This window comes from Condylura cristata, unplaced genomic scaffold (genome assembly GCF_000260355.1).
Source record: "Condylura cristata isolate star-nosed mole 26May11 unplaced genomic scaffold, ConCri1.0 scaffold00014, whole genome shotgun sequence".
Classification (NCBI taxonomy): Eukaryota; Metazoa; Chordata; class Mammalia; order Eulipotyphla; family Talpidae; genus Condylura; species Condylura cristata.
Window position 1 is genome coordinate 35223561 of NW_004567115.1, and position 17520 is coordinate 35241080.

A 17520-nucleotide genomic window follows, 5' to 3' on the forward strand; every position below is an offset into this window, starting at 1 on the left:
ATGGCCTTGGAAACTTTGCAAAATTCTGTTAGCTATTTGTTGGAATTCCTTAGGAAGGTTGCTTGTCTCTGCCTGGATTCTGTATCAGAAGTTTGGAACTATTACATTGATAGTCTAATGCTCTGATAGTACTGATCTGATGTAAGAGGGAGAGAAAGTAACATTATTGTTACAGTAACTGTGGCATTGTAATAGCCTCAATTGTGTCTTTAATTTTTACTTATTTCTACAGTTGCATTTACCCATCCAGAGAAAAGTTTGAAGGAAGGCCCTGTTCAGAAATAGTGATCTGGAAGAAAGGTAAGCTTTAGACCAAATATTAATGAAATGTATATAAAAAATATTTTTTTGTTTTCCAGAAAAAATAAGATTTTAGGTTTGTATGTAGATGTTATTTTTGTTTCATTTGGCCTAAATAGTTACCATTTCTAATTTCTTATTATCCCACATTATACTTTTGATGTATTTTTTAGGAAGAAATTTTTCAAAATTAAGTCATGAAATTCCATGGCTTTATGTTGATATATTTATACTGACGTATTTAACCTGTGATATATTTTGAAGTTCTAAAATGTTACTGATGGTGAATTTCAAGACTACAAACCAAAAAAAAGGTCTAGTTCAAGAAAAAATAAACACTGGGTACATGCCCAGGTGTGCAAGGCTCAGCTCCTTTATCAGCTCCGTCTGTCCAAAAACAGAAATTTTGTGATGTCTCACAATGAAACTAGCAACTTAGTTGAGGAAGGAAAAGTTGGGTGTAATTCAAAAAGGCTAATTTATTGGAGGTTTGTTGAAAATTTCACCCACCAGCTTGCCACAGATGCTTTTTCTGATAAGATTTATTTTCAGAGCCCTTGATACTGATACACTATTAAGTTTACAATTTCAACCTTTACTTAGGGGAGGATCCATTTCTGTGTGGCTAAATGATACATTTCACTTTGGTGAAATCAGGACGGACTTTCAACTACAATGAGCAGATTTAGAAAGATTTCTGCAGTAAGCTGAAAGGAAGTCTGCTGTACAAAACTATCATATCATCAGGGCTAGGGATTCACTTGACCTAAAATTCTATACTGTCAAGCATATAGCCAGAATTGAGGAAGTTTGAGAAGGAGGCTCATTTTGCTAAGGAAGGGATTTCACATCTTAGAAATAATAGAGCCCCAATAAGGTGACTTATATAACTGTTAGCAGCAGCTTGCTGGGTCATTCAGACTTTGCTGCAACAATGCATAGAACAGCCCTCTCAGGCCTCCCATGGCCGACTACATTTTCAGATCTAAACTAATCTCTGTCTAGTATTCCTCTTCAATAGAAGCCACTGTCTTAGCAACAAATAAAACACTTGTTTAGTGAGAAAAGATACAGATCTGTTGCTGGTATCAGCAGTCATTGGTGACCTCCACGTAATAGCGATTTGTGCCTTTATGTTATTCTAAAGCTACGGCTTGGGTGTGAGCATCACCTGGGCGCTTTCCAGAGTCTGGACCATTATCTGTTGCTACACATATGTAGGTTTTGTATTAAACCTCAATCCCTGGGCACAGAGGCAACACTGACAGTGGTATTCTGGTCTGGAACTATCACCTGTTCATGGGGAAATGAAGCCTGCTGTCCAGGCCAATGGAATGAGAATCCCCCCCCCTGCATTTTATTCTGATCATAGATAATTAGTTGGGGAGACATCACACCAGAGCTCAGGTCTAGTAGATGCAGACCTGAGTTAAAGAATAAGGTAATTGGATTGTTCTTAAACAATCAAACAGCCTTGTGGAAATGAGAATATCGTGACCATTTTTCTTAAGGAGTATATCTTTAAAAAGCATTTTTAAAGGAAAAGTTATAAATCTTTAATAATTAATAAGCATTAAATTATATCACTTATATTAGACACAAATATCCGACTTGTTTCTCCTGTTGCCTCTCTATTTTCATGTCAGTTTGTCTCCACAAAAACACATTTCACAAAGGCATGAGATTCTTTTCTCTTTATTAACTAAACACAGAATGATATGCCTGCTGGGGCTTAAAGTTTGTTTAATAATCATTCTTTAAATTGACCCAGAATGATTTTACTTCCCTCTGGTGCCATTCTGTTTCCAAAAAATTGGTTTTATATCCTAGCTTTTGCAATCAGTGTTTTATCAGGTGTGCGTTGTTGAGACTATTTGCAGAGGGCATTGCGCAACCTGTCAGTTCTGAGAACAGTTTCTGACGTCTGCTTTTCTGTTAAAGGTAAATGACTGCTGACAAATGGCAGTTTTGTCTTCTTTCCTTAGAGCAGCAAAGAAAAACTGAACATAAAATTATTTCCATTTTTAGTAGGAAACAGTAGCAATCAGATCAAATCTGACTAAAGCCATATATTTCTGTAAACTATTCTGCTTCCTAAATAACCTACAGTGAATTATGTTGACTTTTATAGAGAGAAAAGAGAGCTGACTCTATTCATTTTGGGGTACGATTCACAACAAAGTTTTTGCTATTTTCAAAGAAGGTTTTTATTGGTTGGCTTGTTAGTGCCCACTCATTTTCTATTGCTTCTCTTTTAATTTCACACTGTGGCTGCAATACCAGGAAAAAATTCACAGCTTTGGCCTAAACTCTTCATCTCATCGCTCTGGGCCACACCTCTAGCTAGTAACAGGTGAAACTTCAGGTGCCCTAATTGTGGAGAAGCTGGGCTGATCTTGAGGGCTGATGGCTCCACACAAGCTTCTTACCTCCTCCCTTCTCTTCCGAAGGTTGCCCTCTTCAAGATGATCCCCTGCAGAGCAGCTCTGTCTTTTGCCCGATGTCTGATCCGGAGAAAAATCGTCACTCTGGACAGTCTAGAAGACACCAAGTTATGCCGTTGTCTGTCCACCATGGACCTCATCGCCTTGGGCGTCGGAAGCACTCTCGGAGCTGGGGTGTACGTGCTTGCGGGGGAAGTGGCCAAAGCGGACTCTGGGCCCAGTATCGTGGTTTCCTTCCTCATTGCAGCTCTCGCTTCGGTGATGGCAGGGCTTTGTTATGCTGAATTTGGGGCCCGAGTGCCCAAGACTGGATCTGCATACTTGTACACTTATGTTACTGTTGGAGAGCTGTGGGCCTTCATCACTGGCTGGAACCTCATTTTGTCTTATGTGATAGGTATGTTTTGAAAATCAGTCCAAGCCAAATAGAATATTAGATCTAGCACTTCTGAGTCAGGAGGATTCTGCTTCATCTCAGATTACACCTCCTACTGCCTTTGAAAACCTGCTTTTTAAATTTGTACTTTGATACTGCAACTAGAGTTACTTAATTCCACAGTTAGGGACTTGAGCACTTGTTATTATGCAATTATAAAATTATCAGTTCTCTAAATTAACCCATGTTTATTTTAGAATAGAATAGCAAGTGCTATGATGTGAATTTTCTGCCAGTGACCTTGTATTGTCTGATTGATCTTCGTTTCCGGAAGGTACCTCCAGTGTTGCCAGAGCGTGGAGTGGTACCTTTGATGAACTTCTCAACAAACAGATTGGCCAGTTTTTTGGGACATACTTCAAAATGAATTACACTGGTCTTGCAGAGTATCCTGACTTTTTCGCTGTGTGCCTTATTTTGCTTCTAGCAGGTAAGAAAATCAGCTCTTCTTCCCTCTATCTTGAGCCAGACTAAACGTGCTGGGGAAATATGGGGCTTAAGTTCCCAAGACTTGACACACATTTATGCATCTAAATTACTGTGGGAGTGCTGTGGATCTGCCACTGTAGAATCCCTCCTTATCAAATGTAAGGGTATATTCCAAAAGGAATCAAATTGCATAGAATGGTGGAAGTAGCACTTCTGAGTAAAAGATATCTTTACTCAGGATGAGGCATATTATTTTATAATACTAATTAGAAGTTTGCAGGAATGACAAGTTTCATAAGGAAAATATATAATTTGGGCTTTATTGTTAACTATTAGTAAGGATATTTGCAGGCATACTATTTCTCGAAGAGATTTTGTCTTTCTTGTTATGCCTTTATATAATATAGGTACCTAGTTGAAAAGGAAGCATATCAAACTAAGACAGTGCTGAAAGAGTGCCAAAGACAGAACTTAGCAGTGCCAAGAGGGAGGACAGGTCACTGGATTCCCACTCATGTGATGACGCTTACAAGACCACTCAGGCTCAGGGAACAATAGCAGTGGGTTTATTTTTAACAAATAAGAGATTGGGGAAACAAAAAGTTTCCTTTATATCATTAAGTGAATTGCTTTACTGCATAAGATAATTGTGGGAAATTATACAGGTAGAAGAATAAAATTTAACTTCTCTCACCTCTGTTTGGGAAAATTTTGCTCATTTGATCATGAATGGTTTGGACATGGGGATGAAACAAGAAAACATGTGGCATAATGCTTTCTCCCAATAATTTCTCTAGTAGTTAAAACTAAGCTGTTTTTGGTCTATAATTCATACCTTATATCATATAGATTAAAAGTAGAAACATGGCAAATGTAATAGTGAAAGTACTAGAAGGCTATTACAGTGAGTGTTTTGGTTATAATAATGGGAAAATGTTTCTAAAGCTAGAAACTAAAAAGGAAAAATTAATATAATAAACCTTTATATATAAAATCAACACTAAGATTGAAAGTAAATGGAAAACTGGAAAAAAATGTACTATGCATAAAAGGCAGGGAACTTATTACTATCTATTTAAATTAATGTGAATAAGAATAACCTATAGGAAAAAAAGGGTGAGTACTTTAACAATCTGTAACAAAAGTCTTGTTTAAAAGTGCATATCCTTGATATACATTATTACCTTATGGAAAAGTATTGTAATGAAATAATTAGAGGATGTACATAGATATTTATAAAAGGATGATTATGTCAGTGCTGCTTTTAGTTGTCAGAAACTAAGAATGGCCTGATTGTCTATAAATAAGGTATTAAAATAAAGTATCTCCATATAGTAGAAGCGTGTTTGGCTGCTGAGAATGAATTTATCTGATTGTTGATATAGAAATGTGTGTGTGTGTGTGTGCACAATTCTGGAAGGGAGGTCACAGCTGACCCTCAACTTCCTTCATACTCATATATATGTTTAAATTACCTACATAGGAAATTGAGTAATTTTATAATCAGAATGTAAAAGTAAGCTATTAAAATGAGAATCAATTTAACAAAATACCTTTGTGCCTGACAGAAGAATTAATTTTGTGTGCATATTCAGTAAATATGAAGCAGACATATGGGTGAGCTTCTACTTTCAAATTTTGTAGCCATTAATCTTGAAATGGCTTGTTGGAACAGTGTTTCATTAAAATTAAGTTTCTTTACCTCTATCTATTGGTTATCATTGCCAGAGTTACTAAATGTATTTATTGCTTGGAACTGGCATCGGGTTGTGAGTTCAGTCTGCCTTCTGAGTTGACTGTGTTCAGAAAATGTTTCAGATTTTGGCCAGAGTTAGAACTCACAATTGAAAGGGATAAATTGAAAATTAAATACTTGAATGCTAGTGAAACAATATCCTGAAGCCTAAAACTGTGTCAATGCCATTGTTTTTCCTAAAGTTTTAGGTAAAAAATAAAGTGCCTTTTCTTTTTCTCTAGGTCTCTTATCTTTTGGAGTAAAAGAGTCTGCTTGGGTGAATAAAATCTTTACAGCTATTAATATCCTGGTCCTTCTCTTTGTTATGGTTGCTGGATTTGTGAAAGGAAATGTGGCAAACTGGAAGATAAGTGAAGAGTATCTCAAAAATATTTCTGCAGTTCTTAGGTAAAATAATTGGATTTTTTCCTGCTTTTATTTTGACGTTGCTTGTTACTTGCCTTGTGTTACATTTTCTTCTACAACCGTGTTTCTCAAATGTTTGGCTTCTTGAACCTTTCTGAGTGGGCTCTTCTGTTCCAAGACTCTTCTTCTTTTAAGATTTATTTATGCATACAGAACTGGGGTACAAGCCAGAGATGCAGGGACGGTGAGAGGACTCAACAGAGACAGAGTGGGGAGCAGAACAGGCAGATGGACAAAGTACGCTGCTGAGGGGAGCAGTGGATAAGACAGGAGAGATCTACCACACCATGGGGGTCATCTCCGGGGCCAGGGATTAAACTCACACCGAAGGGGCTGTGGTTAGCTTGCAGTGCTGCATTCTAACCCACTGCACCACTAGAGAGGCCCCCAAGACTCTTCTTTGCAGATTCCCCAAGCGTCAATACTCAGAGCCTCACCCGTGGGCAGCCCTGGAACCAGATGCCACGGCTGCTCCCAACTCAAGCTCTGCTCGAGGCTTAGGGAAATTGAAAGGAAGGTCATAACCACCGGCAATGTTCTTTTCCCCCCAAAACTTTTGCCATCTTAAATAGTAGTGGGTATTTTTGAATCTGCATCCTTTAGTTCTTCTTTTGGAACCATCATTTGGTTCCATTGTATTCTTCAGATTTTGTAATCTTCAGTTCTTGCTCGATAGAGAATGTCATTAGTTTCTTTGATAGAACTGTCCATACATTTCACTTTAAAGCTGATTGTCTCAAACTTTAAACTAATAATAATTATACACAAAAGATTTTATCCTAAGATTTCTCTAAGCATCATGTCCCTATGTGTGTATAAATAAGATTACAAAAATAGCTGGCGTATGGAGTGAGTACATCTGTATGATTCCCTTTACAAATATATTATTTGTAATCATTCTGGTGAGGCAAAAAAATTTCATATTCTCTGGTTTCATCCATTTTTAAACATGTAGTGAGATATTAAACTTCAGTGTCATTAATGAGCCCTCGAGAATTTATTTCACTTTTTCAAATCATAGTAAATATTTAGAATGTGTAGTCTTCCCAGCTCTGCATGAGAAGAGGAGAATCTCATGTTTGGGTCCAGTTATTGTGGCCCATAACTGGAGTCTCCACTGTCAGAATCCTGACTGTGAGTCCAGTCAGGGTGGGCCTGAGCCTCCCCTGTATGCTTTTGATCAGCCTCCAAGTGAGTGTTGCTGCCCCAGGAAGCTGCCATTGTTGGGGACATCACCACCATTAGGGACAAGGTGAGAGAGCTGGGTTTACTTTTAGTTTTGCATAAGTCAGCTTCAAAGAGCTGATGAATTTAAGTCTTCTGAGGACATAGTTTGAGATAAATCACCATAAGAAGTGTTTATGAAAATGATTTTACCACATGCTTGTTCTCTTCCTAGTGACCAACCTTCTGAAAACGGAACTAGCCTCTACGGAGCTGGTGGCTTTATGCCTTATGGTCTGGCGGGAACGTTGGCCGGGGCTGCAACCTGTTTTTATGCCTTTGTGGGATTTGACTGCATTGCAACAACTGGTAAGAGTAGTCTTGGCTCAGTGTGGAAGGAAAAGATACCCCTGTACCAATGAGCATCCACGGGTAGCAGCAGATCAAGAAAAGGAGGATGGGATTTGGAATAATAAAGACTTGTTCCAGATCCCAATTGCAACACTTGCTTTGTATGATACAAAAGGAACTTGGTGAGACTCTCAGAGCCTTAATTTCCATATTGGTAAAATTAGAGAATAGTACCCACCCCTCAGATGTTATGAAGGCTATATGTGAATTTGTATAGATATAACATAGATATCTACATATCTATACATAAATGTATTTCTTAGACATATGTATCTCTGTATGATGTAGTGATATTAAAAATATTTTCAGGTTGTCAAATATTTTATAAATATTAGTCATAATTAGCAGTGTCATAGCATTAGCATTCCACTGCCTGGAAGTGCCGTCACATAGAGTAACAAATGATGACCCACACTTAAATGTAGTCTCTTTCACAGGACAGAATTTTTCTTTATACTGTCAGCAAACCTATGTCATTTTCTACATCCTTCTGTTCATATTATATTATGACTTTATAACTGACTGTTTTGAGTGCTTCAAATGCTAGCTCTATTGGAAGGACTGAAAGTGTACCTTTTTTTTATTGAAACTAGAGTTTAATGTAAATATGAGTTGGTTGTCGCCAACTATAAAGGCTACTGCTGGCGTAGCATTTATTTTTGTATCTGGGATTGGATTTTTAGATAAAACTAAAGTACCCTTATGAAGAAAGAAAAATTCTTATAGAATAGAGAGGTCACTTTATGAAAACAGAAGAGACAAAAGCAGAGTAGAATCACCATGGAAGAGAAGAAAAATTAGTGTTTTGCCTATTACGGTTTTATTAACATGCAAACCTTTTGTTTGTCCTTAGGTGAAGAAGTTCGGAATCCTCAGAAAGCTATTCCTATTGGAATTGTGACCTCTTTACTTGTTTGCTTTATGGCCTACTTTGGGGTCTCTGCTGCTCTAACACTTATGATGCCCTATTACCTCCTGGATGAAAAGAGCCCCCTTCCAGTAGCATTTGAAAATGTTGGTTGGGGCCCGGCCAAGTATGTGGTGGCAGCCGGCTCCCTCTGCGCTTTGTCCACGAGGTACGATCACTGCCCCTGGGGTAGGGGCGGTGGGGTCCCTGCCAAGTGCAGTCAGTGTATATAGAGCTGTTTTCAGAATAATACTAATTAAGGAAGATATTAGTGGGTACATAGTTTCTGGAAGTTTGCCCAGAATTGCTATATAAAAATCTTAAGTGATAAAATCTTTCCCTCCATCACTTAAGCATCAGTTTGTCGAGATAATGATGGTCTATGCTTCCATAGAATGTCATGCAGTGTTGGTATCACATGTTAAGCAACTTCAGGATGCTTGCACCAGTGTTTCCCTGCTGGTTATGCTGTGATTTGTGGTGCTGTGAACAATCCGTGACCTTTTGTGCAAATTTCACAATTTATCAAGTCTGTGTGAGTGGAAGCTGTATGCTGTGGCATTGTTAAATGTTTGTTTCATAATTTGCTTCCTACTGCGAATTACTGGGACTTTTCCCTCTAATCACAGGAGAGAGTGAACTTAATCTAAAAATAGAAATTACCATGCTAGAATTAATGGCAGGTAAACAAACCATCTATGTGAAAAAAGAAGGGTAATTGAATCTCAGGTATTTTCATAATATCTTAATACATTGGAATTCATTTCTCAGGATTCTGAGTTATTCATATTCCAAATTAACAGTTTTCATTCATAAAATATTCTTTCTAGTTTTATACTGTACAATTGAGCAATTGAGTATACAGCATTCTTACTAGGAGATATTGCCTGATCACTGATTATTTAAGTGAAAATAATTCTTCTAATATTGAAATTGGGAAAAGAATTTTAACTTGACTCCACCCCCCCCCAACAAATCCCTCTTACTTTTCTCCTCAAGACAATATTACAGAGCAATTAGAAATCATTCCCACTCTATCTTCAGCCACATGCTGATGTTAAGGTTTATTCTAAAATAGTTTTTAAAATTTGAATTGTGAAGATGCTGTGCTACTGTGACCTTAGAAGAGCTGGATAAAGATTCATCTAAGACAAAGCTCAACCCAGCGTCATTAAAAAATAAAGAAGTTTTAAGTATTTTACTTATTTTATCTTACATTGTTGTAGTTCACAACTAAGTCATGAGTGGAACGGTGCAGCCAGTAACTACACAAGTAATTCAAAAGGCCTAAATTAAAAATTGTTTTGTCAAACTTTCCTGTTACTAACTTTTAGTTATGACTGTTTCTATCTACTAGATTTATCATGAGTTGGTTAATTTTTTTCCCGTTCTCTACCTTGATTATCATATACTGGAAATTATTAACTTAATAAAAGATCAGACTGTGAGAAAAGAACAATGATACATTAAATATAAAAATATATAATTTTGAATAAATTGACTGTACTATGAAATGATATTATAGTTAATCTCTTAGTGTCTATGTCAGGTTAGGGGTTTTATTTTCTGAGTTACTGCCACTAAAATATCTTAATGTGATATTTGATTTGGAATTTTTGGTAATGTCTTAATTACTTTTAATTAATGATTAATTGCGGGCATGCATAAACACTTGTAATATTGCTTTTAGCCTGATAATCTTGCTGGGTAGATTACTGCAACAAGATAATAACTAGCACAATGATAACTGGTCAATATTTTAATACTCAATTTAAATTGAAAAAAAATACAACTTCATAATCATATCTAATTCAGTTTTATCAATCATTTCAATTCTGGATAATCTTGCATGAATGTGTTTGCTATACTGCATGTGTTTGCTTTTTATTCAGTCTTCTTGGATCCATTTTCCCAATGCCTCGTGTAATCTATGCTATGGCGGAGGATGGGTTACTTTTCAAATGTCTAGCTCAAATCAATTCCAAAACGAAGACACCAATAATTGCTACTATATCATCGGGTGCAGTGGCAGGTGAGAGAGAACTGACTTCTATTAAGCAAAGGGGGATGGTGTTTCATCTAGAATTCTGGGGAAAGAAGGACAAGTTGGGCTGCTTTCTGATTTGATTTACATGAAGGTCAGTCACTTTTTTGTGAAAGTTTCCTATTTTGAACTTTCTTGGCATAGTTTCTGCACATGGTGTGACTGGTCTTTACCTGTATATACCTGCTAGACAATACTTGTAATAACTCACTTGTGAATTATGAATTTTTCTGTTCTAGTCTTCTGGGCTCTATGTTTCCTTTACCCCGAATTCTGTTTGCCATGGCCCGGGATGGCTTACTGTTTAGCTTTCTTGCCAGAGTGAGTAAGAGGCAGTCACCAGTTGTTGCCACGTTGACTGCAGGGTTCATTTCTGGTAAGCTTTATACACACAGGTTTTTTTCAACATTGGAATTGCACATTTTTATGCGCATGCATTGACTTACAAAGAGGGTCTGCTTGCTGTGCATGTAAGTTAAGAACAAAATCACTGATAAATTACGGTATGAGCATTGGGGTTACATCTGAAAATTTTGGTGGTGGTCTACTAAAATTCATTCTTAATTGACCGTTTGGGATATTTTTTTATTATTTTTAACCTCTTGGGTTTCTAACAAAGGTGCACATGGTCGTAATTGTCCTTCATAAATATTAGATATTTAATGCTTTTTCAGATGGATGAACTAGCTCACAAAATTGTATTATTGAAGCTTAAAATGTTAACTAAGGAGTAATTAATTTTTTAATTAATTAAAAGTGATTTACCATTTTCTTTTTTGTCTAGGATTTAAGTTGGATAGTGCTAAAACTATAGGACTTTTGAAAAGCTAAAGTTTGCCGATGCTCAAAAATGCATAAGACATGTCAAAAGTAGTTTATGTTTGGCCATTATGATCACTGGCTGCAGGAGGGTGGATTTCCCCACATGCTGGGCCATGATGGTTTCCAAGAGCTGCTAACACCAAGTCTTCAGAAACCCCGTTTGTAACATGTGTTTTCCTTGCAACTGTTTTGGTACTGCAGTCATGCACAAAACCTCCAGGTCCTGCCTTTGGCATTCCATGATTTCCATGTAAAATGTGCTTGGACAGATGCTTATTCCATGCAGCAAACTTCAAAGAGATTCTACAGATAGAATTATCGCAAATAAGGTCCTGTTATAGAAAACAAGACTCTAGGAAGCTTTAAAGATAAAATAATAAATAATGTTGGTATCAGAAATTCAAACCAAAATTATAATTTCATTGAGGACCTGAATCACTGGGAAATTCGGTTAGAGAATGCTAATGTGCTATTATGTATGAAATGGGATTTTTTTTTTATAGCCAGATAGCATTTGCCTAAACGTTACACTGGATGGTCTATTTTTATTATTATATTAAGGATATTTTATAAATCTTGACTAAAGATAATATATCTTATTTATAACATAAAAACTTATATTTTCCAGTAAAAGTCTTGCCTGGTAATATCTACTCTTATTCAGAAGTTTAAAAAAATGTATCCTTCCTTCACTGGTGATGTGTGTTTATGTGGAAACCTGTTTCTGCCTAGTAGTTACAACCTTGCTAAGTAATTCAGGCAGTGACTATAAGGCTGTTAGTCTTATTAAGTCAAGTCACTTGAAATTGCTGGGGTTTTGGTCAACAGCCAAATATTGGCCATATAATGTAGTTGAAACTAAATAACTCCCCTTAATTTAATTTACTAAGATTATTAAATTAAAGAAAAATTAAGCTCAGAGAGCTCTAAGGCTTGCTGAGATCTATCTGGGACATCACATAAGTGGATGTTGGTGGCAAACATTCAAACTAAAATGATAATTCTGTTGAGGCTTAGAATTTAATTGCAGCACTACTATGATAGGGACAGCTGTCATAAATTCAAGGTAATTTTATCATTTCTTGATGTTTTAATGAATTGAGAAATTGCTAAGTGTATATTGTCTATTCTAATATAGGAAGTGTATTTTGTTAACCTTTCTGGAATTTGTTGTAGGGTGATAGGTCTATCTCTTTAATCAATCTTCTAAGAGTTTATAGTTTAGATCAGAGTAGAATTTAGTCTCTATCAAAAAATAGTTTATGTATATATCACAATGATGATGAAAATTAGAATGAATATATTACATCTATAACAAAAGTTCTTCCATTTGAATTTTAAAATTCAAAACTTAAAATTTTTAGAAGGAGCTAGCCCAATGCTTCTTAGCAATGTCTTCCTTGGGAAATATCAAAGGAGAGTTTTTTTATGTAAGATTTTCATTCATTCTGTCAGGCGAGTATTTTATGTAATCAAGGTAGTTTTTGAAGATTTATTAGCCATTTGTAGCATCCACATTATATCTTATTAGCCGTATCATTAAATGTGAGAAATAGACTTCCTGTACTTTATTTGACTTATCATTGGTACTAGTCAATAAAACAAACAGAATTGCCAGCTAGTCGTCCCAGCTTGACATTGTCAGCCGTGGAGGTTCTCACAGCCTCTGATTTTGACCGTTTCCGTCTCTCCCTCCAGCTGTGATGGCCTTCCTTTTTGACCTGAAGGCTCTCGTGGACATGATGTCCATTGGCACGCTGCTGGCCTACTCTCTGGTTGCAGCCTGTGTGCTCATCCTCAGGTGAGTTCTCCTTGTTGCCAGATGCTTCTGAAGGGTGTGTGTCAGGTGGGGACAGAGAAGGGCTCACCTTCCTTGCTGTCAAGGAGCCCCAGTCTCACCAACGCAGGAGAGCGGCCATGAAAAGTCAGCAGTGTAGACAGTGGAGAACGTACTTAACCTTAGCAAAGACTCACTATACTTGATGATTAACAGTAGGTTGGCCTCGTCTCTGTGAAGGGCAAGTTCTAACGTCTAAAGACACTTCAAAATACTGTACTTAGACAAGAAATAAAAATACTACAATTTTTGATCCAAATAATTCATTTGCTGAGGTTTTATGCTAACAGTTTAATCAGTGAGGCACACACAGACATAGGTAAAGGATGTTCATGGGAAAAGTCACTTAAATCAGTATTAGACTTGAACTAGCTTGAATATCAAATAGGAGAATGGCTAAAATAATTGAGTGTACATTTATTTGGTTACCTCTTGGACAGCAAAAAAAAGTGATTTTTAACTAAGTGGAGAAATATGCCAGCTTCAGGAGACAAAGTTAAATGTAGCATCTGAATTTTTATAAATAGCAACAGATTTGAGACAAAATCCATTTTTGCATTTATATATACACATATGCTTTTATGCCCAGCTGAAATTATTCCAAAATGCTAATAGTGATTAATACTGGGTATTATGGTTGGTTTTGGTTTTCTTTTGTATGCCTTTGTGTATATTTTCTTGAGCATAATTTTTCTTTATATGGAGGAAAATATTACTTTTAAATATAAATAATGGTAGCTTAGAGACCTTACTGGGGAGACTGGGCAGGCTGGAGAGGAAGAAGAAAAATCAGAATGGGAGTGGCATGCATGGGCTTGCAGGGGCAGGGGGTGGAGTAACAGGACTGGCCTGAGCTAGTCTGGGTTAAACTAGGAGCTCGGGTAGGAGTGGGAAGAGAAACAGTCAGGGGGGAAGTTTGTAATGAGGCCTTGAATGCCAACCAAAGAGACTGTGTTAACCCGGAGCGGAAATTCAACTGGTTTCTATGGTCTTCTTGTGCATTACATTTCCAGTGGACACAAGCCCTTTCAGAATGATCATCCTCTAGTTACAGTGCCTTGCTTTAAAATGTAGCTCTCATCTATATCTCACATATGACTGTCTCATTGAGTGATTATCAGGATATTCAGAGTTTTTGCAGATGTTTTGTTGAGCAAGCTTATGGTCTGACGTGACCTGTTCTGGGGATGGAGTCAGGAAACTTGCTGATTTTTACTGCAAAGCTGTGGCTCTGTAAGATCCCCACTTAGAGACCAGGTGCTTGTTTCATGCCCCAAATAGCTATTTGAGAATAACACAGACACTTAATTGGGCATAGGTACCAGCCTGGCTTATCTTATGAGCAGCCCAAGTTTTCTTCTGAGAAAGAAGCTTTGGGATCATGTGCCGATGCAGCCACCAAGAGCGAGTCCCAGGTCACCATGCTGCAAGGACAGGGCTTCAGCCTGCGGACCCTCTTCAACCCCTCTGCACTCCCCACAAAACAGTCAGCTTCTCTCGTGAGCTTTCTGGTAGGATTCCTCGGTAAGTTTTCCTCGTCACTGCTTACATTGGAAAGAGCCAGCAGATGTGCGTAGGTGGGCAGGTCGGGCATGGAAAATGCACCAAAGAGGCCTCCTGTCCCCTAGACTATGTTAACAGCTAGCTCAAGTCCTGAAATTCCATGACTCAACAGTCAATAGTCAGTGGCATCCTCTTTATATTAGAAGGATAACTTTATCAGATCTTAGTCCTTGGAGAAGGAAGAAAGATGTTCCCTGGGGTGAGCTGGCCTAACACAGAGCTGGTACATTCATTAGGTTAGGGTGCCTCCTGCGTGAAGCTTCAGTCAAGTCCCTCAGCCGTGGTCTGGCCTTGTTTGCTTGCCACAGTTGGTGATCTTTCCTATTTTCAACAATTGTTGAGCAACATCTCTGTGCCAAGAACTCTGCTGGGCTCTTAGAACAAGTGAGAAGGTTTTGCTGCCTGTGGGCTTTTCAGAAGGGGATAACTGATGACAAGTTAAGGGACTAGGTTTTTCTGAGAGCGAGGATGCCTAATGCAGGTTTGACAGTCAGAGACAGGGTAGATATTGTCACTCTCCAGAATAGAAATAATGGAATGAGGTGGCTCAGGCCCTGCCTGCTGTGGAAAGTGAGCAATTGCTGTGTCTTTGGTCAGTGAGAGCTGTTCTTTCTTCCCAGGATGGAAACGAATAATCACTGTATTTAGCAAAGTCAATATGTAACTTTGATGTCTTAGCCGAATAGGCCTGTTGGGGCGGAGGACTCTCGGTGAAGTATGTGTACTCATTCTGTTTTGCATGCATGTCACCTTTGCAGCATTTCTTATCCTGGGCCTGAGTATTCTGACCACTTACGGGGTGCGTGCCATTGCCAGACTGGAAGCCTGGAGCCTTGCTCTTCTCGTGCTGTTTCTTGTTCTCTGCATTGGGATTGTTCTCATCATTTGGAGACAACCCCAGAACCAGCAAAAAGTCGCTTTTATGGTATGTGTCATAAGGATGAGTCACCCTAAGTATTAGGGACATCTACTCATGGATGTTATTTGTGTGAGTTGTTTCTTTAAAAGAAAAAGGAAGAAAATACTTGTGAACAAGTTAGCCCTGCACACAGTGCAAAAGCAATTTCTTGTCAAATAGCTTATAGTATCTTAAGGATAATTAGAATATTTTATTTGTAGAAATGCAGTATGCTTTCAAGGTGATAGTTTCTACCAAGGGTCCTTTTACTGCAAATGAAATCATCCTGACCCATTCAAACAAAAAACGGGGTTCAGCTTGAAGACGGTTTCTGGAGGACAGCCTAGGACCATGTGTACCGAGTCCCAGAACAGGCCCTTGCTGGCGCCTCTCAGCTAGCCCAGCAAGCCCTGAGCTAAGATAAGCCCAAGGGTTAATTGTGTATTGTGAATGGTGTGATGTTAGCGGACGGGATAAGTAGTATAAATTTTGAAGCTCTTTTTAGTATCTTCTAAAGGATTAATTTTATTTGTCCTCATTATAAGAATATAAATTTACTGTGTGAAAAGGTCAAATTCATTGTCACCACTTGAGATAATTTGTGGAATATGCTTTCATAAGAGAAGTATACTCAAGAAAATTTTACCCCACGTAGGTCCCATTCTTACCATTTTTGCCAGCGTTCAGCATCCTGGTAAACATTTATTTGATGGTCCAGTTGAGTGCAGACACTTGGATCAGATTCAGCATTTGGATGGCACTTGGTAAGTCTTTTCATGTTCTGGTTTTCTAAACTGTGTGTCCCTTTTTCCTATTTTGTGTACCATGATTACAGAAAGCATTCTCTTCCTCTTCTTGAAAGTAAAGTCTTTTTTCAGCTTTTTCATTCCCGGTTCTTTGAGCATCTGAATACTTATTTTCCAGATGTCTTCAGGTATGTTTTCTTATTTGGTGGCCCCACTAGTCACTAAAGTATTGTGATTCTATTTTCTCCAACTTTTCATGGGTGAGAAAAATGAAAAACCCGAAAGAGTCAGGAAATCTCACTTGTAAATGGCAACCCAAAACCACTTTCTGATTTCCCGATTCCAAAGCCATGTACCTTAACTTTCTGGAGGCAATATTGAATGAGCTGATAGCAAGGAATTTCTCTTCTGATGTCTAAATTTCTTAATTTAGCTTAATATTAAACAGCATTAAGCAAGCTTTTGTGTGTGTGTTAACTTGCTTTTTATTGTAATGTCTTCAGTTTCCTATGAGACAATGGAGGTAGAAATTAAAAGTTTATATTTGATAAAACTAAAACACTGATTTTTAAAATAATTGTCTTAAAACTGTAAGATGAAATGTCTAAGATGAAGCAGTGAGAAGTGAGTTAAATTTGCAGTGGTTTTGTTGGCCTGAAGAGTTTAAGAATTTATGCTTTTTGATAGTCTTTGCATTGGCATAGTGAGTCTAATTCACTTTTGTGTAAGTATGTAAGTGTTTGCTTTGACTACGTTAAGGTAATTTCAGTTCCAAGCTGCCAGGCCACTTGGGTTGATGGGAGAATTAACCTCAGTTTTGATCGCCATCCACACTAGAATCTCTGAAATATTTCAAGGGTCTTACACTCCACCAAAGGAATGGCGGTGGGGGAGGGTGTGCCTTGGGTCAGAGGTTACCAGCCTAGACAGGTATGTTAAGTTGCTCCCGCTAGCTGTCACTGTGGCTGCTTCCTGTTCGTGGCTCTGTCCCTTCATGGCCAGGGGCCTGATGAGAATCACCTGCTTCTCTGCTGTGCCCTCGGCCTTGCTTTTGGGGTCCTGCCACTTCTCCAGGTGCTGTCAGGGAGCTGAGTCAAATCCTCGGGGCACAAGAACAATAGAACTCCTCTAATCCAGTCATGTGGATTAGCTCTTTCCAGTCAATATTAGGCCACTGTGGTTTCATGTTTTTCTTCTTAGTAAAAGCCTGACCAGCAGAGCCAGACTCTCTCTGTTTGAATACCTGCCCCCCACCATTATATATTAGCGTATGGCCTAGACCAAGTTACTGCCCTGTTTTGTACCTTGATTTCTTTCTAAGATGGCAGTGGTAATTACCTATCTGAGGATGGGAAGCG

General features: G+C 38.0%; 1 protein-coding gene across 1 annotated transcript in view; it reads left to right on the forward strand.

Annotated features, from left to right (window-relative positions):
• Positions 1-17520, forward strand: part of SLC7A2 (solute carrier family 7 (cationic amino acid transporter, y+ system), member 2) — a 60567-nt gene that overhangs the window by 36977 nt on the left and 6070 nt on the right. The window contains exons 2-12 of the mRNA XM_004682346.2: positions 233-300; positions 2751-3141; positions 3455-3610; positions 5587-5752; positions 7170-7303; positions 8199-8421; positions 10145-10284; positions 12817-12919; positions 14274-14479; positions 15277-15443; positions 16072-16180. Of these exons, the coding sequence (XP_004682403.1) occupies positions 2766-3141; positions 3455-3610; positions 5587-5752; positions 7170-7303; positions 8199-8421; positions 10145-10284; positions 12817-12919; positions 14274-14479; positions 15277-15443; positions 16072-16180 (1780 nt within the window). The 5' untranslated portion in view covers positions 233-300; positions 2751-2765. The remainder of the gene's footprint in view (positions 1-232; positions 301-2750; positions 3142-3454; positions 3611-5586; positions 5753-7169; positions 7304-8198; positions 8422-10144; positions 10285-12816; positions 12920-14273; positions 14480-15276; positions 15444-16071; positions 16181-17520) is intronic.